At 41.8% G+C, this 8,869-nt stretch overlaps 1 protein-coding gene across 1 annotated transcript; it reads left to right on the top strand.

The window, feature by feature from the left end:
* Window positions 1–4,957: 4,957 nt before the first annotated feature.
* dmrt2a (doublesex and mab-3 related transcription factor 2a) lies at window positions 4,958–7,095 on the top strand (the record flags this gene model as incomplete). Its single annotated transcript, XM_079561256.1, has 4 exons — window positions 4,958–4,984; window positions 5,268–5,618; window positions 5,738–5,840; window positions 6,062–7,095. Exons 2-4 carry the CDS (start codon window positions 5,283–5,285, stop codon window positions 7,093–7,095), a joined length of 1,473 nt encoding a protein of 490 aa, XP_079417382.1. The 5' UTR covers window positions 4,958–4,984; window positions 5,268–5,282.
* Window positions 7,096–8,869: the final 1,774 nt, after the last annotated feature.

The raw sequence follows: 8,869 nt of genomic DNA, 5'->3' as shown, positions 1-8,869 counted from the left end.
GCCCAAAGGAAAGTGTGCAGGCTATATTGAACGGCTGCTGTGTAAAACATGGCATAACTGTAATTGTTCATTCATTTAACAATGTTCTGCGTATTTTCCCTCAAACCAAGCGAACAGCCTTTGCTTCAAAAACTATAAAAGCAATTTCCCAAAAATGTCATTGCGTTGCTAAATTTCATTTCTTTTTTTCTTTTTCGCTTTCTCGTTGATACAACAATTGATGAGAAATTAGGAGACACCGAACTAATGTGAATCTTGTGTTTTGTTTACATTTTAAAGCAGTGTTACTTGAACTTGGAACGCGCAGGCTCATATTTGCCATATTTGCCGAACGCATGTGTGTAACTGTGAACAATTTCACTCTGCATGTCAAGAGATTGCCAAATAAAGTTGTAAAATAATAAATAATTGTCTCTGTTATTTATTTATTTATTTATTTATTTATTCATATAGGCATTCTCGTATGAAGACATGCCATCGGTTTAATTTAGATTTCCAGGACTCATTTAGTAGAGAGTGAAATTGTAGTCTATTAATAAAATGTTACAACCTTATTGATTTCAACCAGATGACCCTGCTTTTATACAATATGTGATTATGGTAAGCATATTTACATTTATTCAAATTAAAGAAAGATGGGTTAAAAACAAAGCCTATTGATATAACTTTACTGATCAGATCGTCAGTGCTCACCCTTCAGTACCTACAGGGTTATATAAAGTGCAATTTTGCCCTCTAGTGGTAGCCTGTGTTAGCTGTACACTGAAGCCTATGTGGAATGGTTGCGTTCACGTTCACTACACTTGAAATTAGCCCGAGGAGTGACGTTACTGTGCATCTGGAATACGCAATTGAACCGGGGGAAATGCAAATATTAAAACCGAGGCCACCTATTCTATTAACCAACTCTGCCCTCCAGTGTACACGCCTAAACAACATACAGTAATAGAAAGCCTGTGAGGTTAGGACAGTAATGTAATTGAACCGGTGGAGTTGAGCTCTAACTAACTTGTGCTGCGTGTGAGCGTCACACCAAACATTTTCATCGTTGCTGCCCTCTCGCGGACAGAAAATGTCATCAAAGTATCACGCCAAAGTAAACAAACACCCATACCTGCAGCAGCTATATTGTAATAGTTATTGCTCCCACTGTAATTTGGCTGCGATGAACAATTCTGAAACGTTCTGTCTATCTATAGCTAAACAAATATATGAAAATTCAGATCGTTCACATATCTCAATCTTTAAATAACTGCGACGTTTTTGAAAAAGAAAAAAACAAAAAAGTCCAATCCCAACAGAAAATCCATGAACATTAAAATGTGTCATTAGGCGCATAAAATCACAAGACATCGAACGCACTCTAAGTTATAGCTATTTCAACCACGAATCAGAATTGGTTTGATTGCCATGGTTATGAAAAGGAAAAACTTTATTTTCAGTAAAAAACATATAACATAGCCTATAACTTTAGATAAATAATAAACAATAAAGACTTGAAACTGCAACATAATAAGCTTGTGTAAGAAGATTCTATTTAAACTATGATAAAGACAACAAAGATTTGACATAGAACAACAGCGTGAGTGTGTGGATTTACAGGTGCACTGAGTGTTAGCAAAGGCCTGTGTGCCTGACTGAAGATCACCCACACAGACATGCTGACAGAAGATTGAACTTGTTTTTTTTTTTTTTTTTTGAGAAAAATCTTGGGCATGAGCTCAAAATATTTACAATTTGATACAGACCAAGCTTATCCTCCAGAGATACAGTGTCTTTTATCTTATCACGTCACATAAACAACTTACGATCTTCAAAATGAGATTTATTACCAGCAGATTTATCCTGCAATCCTCTATATTCCTGCGGGCACCACTGATTTCTGAAAAAAAGAAGACAAGCTATCTTATCAGTATGCATGGAGGACATTCGCCTTCATTTGAACAATACTGGTGATGTGTGGGAGGTGTAGAGAGTGACTGAACACAGGCTGATAGACATGTCCTCCTGTTTGTTGCATATCAGTGACAGGTCAAAGTTGAGAGAACTCAGACTAAGACAAATGCTGCCACAGCGTCTGCTTTACTCTTCAGCTGCATGTGTTGTCAGTCCATCAGGGCCTAATTATCATAACAGGGTAACAGTGATCTCACACAGCTCCTCTGCCTATACCCAGATCCTGTTACGCTTTATGGGCCGCACAGTGGGACACTTCCAATGAGGCGGTGCTGCTGTTTCAATCAGAGCCACTCAAATCTATACAGAGGTCTCAGGAGGGTCTTTTTCATTAGGCGTTTGATGTTCATTTAACAGAAGTACCATCAAAACACAAGCTCAGATGTATAAATTGCACAATAATTTTGGTTTTAGGAAAAAAATGTTTACTATGGTTTGTGCCTTTAATATGCCAATTACTTCTCATGTGATCTCACAATCTTAGGCTACTTTTTTAGGAAGTAGCAATACAATTTCATTCGCTAATAATAATAATAATACTAATAATAATACTAATAATAATACTAATAATACTAATAATAATACTAATAATAATAATAATAATAATACTAATAATACTAATAATAATAATAATAATAATAATAATAATTATAATAATAATAATAATAATTCATGAGCATGTTGTTTTATGTGTTATCCTCTAGAGCTTTAACATGTTGTGGAGTGAATGACTGACTTTGCAGGATTCTTACCTCTGAAACTCCCCGCACAACTGCCCAAATGGAGTCTGAATTCCAGAGCGGGTAGTCCCAGGAGCCCCCCGGAGAGAGGGCACCTCCGCTGCCCGGGGTCATCCTCTCACGGCCGGACACACACAACACGTTTCAGGTGAACATCCCGACCCTCCGTGTACGGTGCATGCCTCCTGTTCGCTTCACCATCAAAGCATTCTTGATTTGCAAACGGCAGCTCGGGGTGGCCGCTCGTAACCTCCGTCATAAATTACCGAGAAGAGGCAAATAAAGCTGCACCTGCAAGAGCTTTCCGCGTTCACCACCAGTGCATGCTGGGTGCACGGTGCCATAGCTCTGGGCCGATCTGCTCCCAGCTACGGAGTCAGACATTTCACCTTTTTTTTATTTTTTTTATTTTTTTAGAATTGTCTCACAAACGTACGAAATGTGACAACGTGAGTTAACCCCTTAACCCCCACCTGAACCGAGCACATTTTCGTCAGTGTGGCTTTATCCAAATCTTAAAGCTTCTTGAAAAAAAGCGTCAAAACGGAGACGAAAACAAGGATGAAAATGCAACAAAAGAGCGACGAAAAAGTGATGAAAAAGTGTCGAAAATGTGTCACGAAACTGCAACATAAAAGCCAAAAAAGAGCAACAAAAGAGTGACAATGTGGCAAAAAATGTGAAAAGGGGAGTGGAGGGGGGATCCACTTAGATTAGATTTGTAGGTCTTAGCTTTCAAATGAGGCGTTAACTGGCGAATATGCTGTGATATTATGGATTTGGGTAATGCTGAACTGAAGAAAATGTGCTCGGTTTATGTGGGGGTTAAGGGGTTAATGATAGCAACTGTAATTGACCGATGAGCAGCCTCATTTAGGCCTACATATAGCTGGGTTATTCATTGCATAAATAGTCTATGCATTTTTAAAAAGCCAAATAATATCGGATAGGCAGGGTCAGGGCGCAAAGTGACGCGCAAAAGGACATTTTTAAATTGAGAAATTGCAAGACCAAACATGGACCAAATTGAGTGTCGTCTTTGGCGAAACAACATTGTAGGCTAACATTGGGAACATTGGTCGTATTTATATGTCTGGTTTTGCCACAGCATATGACAATAGCTGAGTCATATTTGGGCCTCATTTATCCGATACAATAAGGCTACATGAAAAAGACACACACAAAAAAGTGCACTCACCGGCCGTTTGTCACACAATCCCTTATACTATAGGCTTGACTTTTGTTATTATTTCCCATCTGCGGACAAAGGCTTTAGTCAACGCGCTTTCCCTCGATGCCTTCGGTTTGTCAGTTGCAGCGAACAAGGGCTGGTCTTTCTTGAGCCGGGATTCAGTCAACGCGCGGCAAACACAGGGGCAGAAAGTTTAAACAATCGAATATTGCAGGACGGCACACCCTCGCCTCTGAAAGGGGGAACTTGTCTGCATAGTCAACATGGGCATGAAACTATATTTCTCGGTCAGCCTTACATTTTTGCCTGTATTTGTTGTATTTTTTTAATCTTTTGACCTAATACTGCGGACACTTGCGTTGATTGTTTTATAACCACGGGGTGACGCGCTGTAACAACCTGGATGTCACCTGCGACGGCCCCCATCCGTGCGCGGGTCAGCGCGCTCATAAACAGCCCATACAGCTCATGTTGTTTTAGCTACAACGCCGCATAGACTCTGTAGCGCACACAGGAAACATAACATTATGCTATTTATTACAAGAGGGGAAGTCAGCTGAATAATACACGAAGATACACCACGCAGGCCTAATAAAAATACCTTTATGTTATTTGAGGTTCATTTCAACGCTGTAACTTTTAGAATATCTCTGTACTGCAAAGCAAAACGTGTAGTCTAGTATTTAAATGGGTTAGGGGTCCTTTACAATAGAGTCATTGAAGATAAAGAGCTGAGCAAATTAAACGGTGCTAAGTGCTGGTTGTAGGTTTAGGGTAATCCTTCAAAAGTCCCTTCATTAGGGCCCGAGTCGATTAAGCAAACGAGACTGCTCACCCAGGGGCCTGCTCCGCCCGAGACGAGCTCTTCGTTACTCCATTGGCCCGATCGCGTCACGCCAGCAGCCAATCAGAGCGCACAGGGGCACGGGCTGGAAGACTTTAGGAGTGGCGCTCACTGTTTCCAACTTCAGAGTAAAGTTGGATCAGGCGAACACACAGGAGACGGTCACCCTGTCCTCGAAGCCTTCTTCAGTCACGAGGGTATACGGACCGCACGCGTCCGTCTAAACGTTGCGGGAACGGCTGCGCGTAAAAGGTAAGGTTGACAATTTGTTTTCTGCTGCAATGTGGTTTTTAACGTACTGTGTGTTAGGGAAACGTAAGATCGAAACGTTTTATCAGACAGTCTATAATGTTAATATCAGAAAGGACACATTTGGTCCTTGATTGACTACAGTTGATCTCGGTTAAGCAGTAATATTTTTTAAAGCAAATTAAGAGCTTTCCGTAGACTTAGCCCGGGACAACTTCCTTGAGCATCACCATAACAGCAATAATGAGATTTTGAGACTATACTATTTATTTTTCTTTCCTATCAGTGGATAAAACTCAACATGTCAGAAAGTGGCGGATACGACTTTGAAATAGATGTTGAAAGTCTTGAGACAGAAATCGACGAGGCAGCGCCACTCGGGCCCTCAGAGGAGGACGGGGACGTCGCCAGAGCCGAGGAAAAGCCCGGGTCAAGCGGCATACCCGGGGACCAGAGGAAGTTAAGCCGGACCCCTAAATGCGCGCGGTGCCGTAACCACGGTGTGGTGTCCTGCCTGAAGGGACACAAGCGCTTCTGCCGCTGGAGAGACTGTCAGTGCGCAAACTGCCTGCTCGTGGTGGAGAGACAGCGGGTCATGGCCGCGCAGGTCGCCCTGAGGAGGCAGCAAGCCACGGAGGTGAGATATTGTTGCTAATAGTGTACAGAATTATCAAGTACTGTATTTAATTTTGACTAATATTTTTCAGCCCCAAAAATAAAACTTTTTTGTAATGTGTTTTAATCATTATTATTTAGGATAAGAAAGGGATTTCTGGAAAACAGCTTCCTGCAGAAAGGAGGGCAATTTACCAACGACATATCAGGCCGTCAACCATGCTGGCCAAGAGCATCCTAGAAGGTTAGTGCCTTTTTGCTTATTTACTTTGAATTTTTTCTTATTTAAACCAAACAAATTTGAAATATAAATACATAATTGCATGCAGTAAAAACAATTAAATCAGTTATTATTTGCAAAATACTGGATCCTTAAATGTCTGCTGTATAAGTAGTTAATTAACATGTTACGTTATGTTAATGCTTGAGGAGAACGTTTCAATTTCAATTTCTTTTGTTTGGCAGGGTACCGTCCAGTCCAGCCTGATACTTTCCTCGGCCCCGGCCCGTCTTTGCCTCCTCCCCTGAGCGACCGCATGAGGAAGAGAAGGGCGTTTGCCGATAAGGAGCTGGAGAGCATCATGCTGGAGAGAGAGTACAAAGAGAGGGAGCTGTTGGAGGGTCAGCCAGGCCCGAACCCGCTGCTGTTCCCTGGCAGTGTGGTGCATCACGCGGCTGAGTACAGCTCCTATAAAAACTATAACCCCCAGACTCACAGCGACGCACAGGCCAAGGAGTTGTGCAGCTTCTTGGGGCCCAACTGTCTGGAGCTGCCCGTGCAGTACCCCAGTGGCACAGCCAATGTGGAGCTGATTTCATCTAATGTGAGTGTGGCCACCACATACAGACACTACCCGCTGCAGCCACCCAGAGGAGGCTTCGTCCTCTGGCCTCGGGGCCCGGCTAACCTTGGGGACGCATTGCTCTATCAGCAGTGTCTGCTCAATGCCACGGCCGTACAGAACATGAAGCCCGGTGCTGTGTGGGAACCCAAAATGATGCCTACTGAGAACCAGCCTCCAGAGCTGGACACCACAGCAGCAGCAGCTCTGAGTGCGGCCAAACTGGAGGGGTCCAGGGCAGCACTACAGGAGCCCAAACACCCCAGCACCAGCCCCGGACAGAGACAGAGGGACTGCTCTGCCTTCTCTCCCCCTAAAAGGAGCTTTGGTCAGGCCTTCTCCTCTAACGCTCCGTCACATCACAGCCCTGACCTGAGCAAACTGAGTAAAGACGCTGTGAAGCACAAAGTGAGCTCCCTGCACGCTCTGATACAGGAGAAGAGCGGCAGGGGCCCGACTTGTAAGGAGCTGCTGGAGGAGGCGGCCCGCAAGTTCAGAGACTCGTGTGGTAAAGACACTGTGAGGATCACTGAGTATCCCAAAGACTTCCTGTCCAAACCTTTGGGGACAAAGACGTCCTCCTGTGAGACACTGTCTTTCTCTGTAGAGGCCATCCTGAAGAGACCAGCCCCTGCCGTGAGTGCAGCTTTCCACTGACTTTCACTTCTCTTGTACTACTGCAGGTTGGTCCCGCGTCGGGCAGCTCTCACCAAGCTGGCTTAAACACAAGCACTCCACCAAATATATTTTTGTACAAAGTGTAAGAGAAATATTAATGTATAGAGTATTTAAACTTTATTCCAGTTACTTTTTTATTCATTGAATTCTTTACATCCATTAATTTTATATATGAATGAACTTTCCAACCTTTTTGTGTTTGCAAAGTTAGTGAATCATATTGCGCTAATTTTGTTTTGGCAGAAGAAGAAAAACAAACAAACAAATCTACACCTTACAGATTTGTGTGTGTTTTTTTATATAAAGCCTAATTCAATTTAAGGTCTAATTGATATGTTATACATTTGTTTGTACCTTTTGTACACAGTAGAATAGAACACATATTTTAATAAACAGCCTTGGAAATTAAATAAAAATGTTTGAACATTCTCATATACTTTTAATTTGTTTTTCGCTCAATTTCAAAACAGTTTACAGCAGGTGAAAGTTGATCGACATACAAGCAAAATCAACTGCACTTTTTTACTGACCTAAACAAAATATAAATTGAGAAGCAAAAGTAATAGTGTTTTACCTTTCCAGGATATATTTCATCATCAGTGCAGACAAGCGTCTCGGCTTGTTAGAACAGCGGCCCACTCAGCTTGGAGTCTTTTACTGCTAACGCTTCTATAAACACACTTCATGTTGTGAAAGAGGACAGATAAGGCTGATGAACACTAGAGACTGTTGACACCAGATCTTGTTACACAATGCTGAATGACAAATTCACTTTTCACTTTTTGAGATGAGAGCAAAAAAAATGATCCTGTAAAAACGTAATCATTTTTGAAATACACACATTTTCCCTTAAAAAAAATTAAAGCAATAATCATCATCATCAAACTGCATGATCTCCACACTTAAAGGATTTGGGCCAGAACAATATCTAATTACTAGACAAAAAACATCTATTTAAAAAAAAATTAACATTCACTTTTATTGTGAAGATCGAAGATGCCCCACATGTCTTTGTTGTCCACGTGTGTACAAACTCTAATGGGACTGTTGCATGTTTGATTGTGAAAAACTAGCCGTTATCTTGTCATTGTTTTTGTAGATTAGCTATTTTACACATTCTGGACCGACACATCTTTACAGCAAACACTGGACAACATGAGGCCCTTTATTTCACCCCGAGGCCTCCCCTAGTAATAAAGCTGTGCATGAATGACCCTCATTGTGTTTGACACTGTCGGCTGTAACAGCAGAGCAGTGCTGAGCAGAAGGTGACAGTGTTTGTCTGGACTAACTGTCGCTGATAAGTATCTCCAGTGTCAGTGTGTGAGATTTAGCATGTCAGCACACTGCCCCCTCTCCCCCACCCAACACACACACCCACACACCCGTCCTGGGCCGGGCGCTTATCTCAGTTCACACAGTAGCATTTTGTTTAGTGAACACAGGTGTCATTTACTGTATCATCCATTTTTTAATTGCTTTCAAGATTGTCTATACCCATGTTTTCATTTTTTATAATTACTAAGCCTAATCATTTTTTTTTATAACTAGCATTCTCTTAAGTGTCCCACATATTGCATTTCAGTTACGAAAAGCAGCTCTAAACCTGATGACATTTTTAGGAAAATACACACTCTCAAACATCTACGCATCATTTGAACTCAGCTGGGTAATTTAGGTTTCTGCTCCATTTCTGCTCATTTAAATGAATGTAACAATGGCTTTGTGTTGTTGATGTTTCATGTACTTGCTG

The sequence above is a fragment of the Gobius niger genome, assembly GCF_951799975.1.
Source record: "Gobius niger genome assembly, chromosome: 1".
NCBI classification, from domain to species: domain Eukaryota; kingdom Metazoa; phylum Chordata; class Actinopteri; order Gobiiformes; family Gobiidae; genus Gobius; species Gobius niger.
The sequence above is the reverse complement of the archived record's forward strand: the minus strand, read 5'-3'. Positions and strand labels throughout refer to the sequence as shown.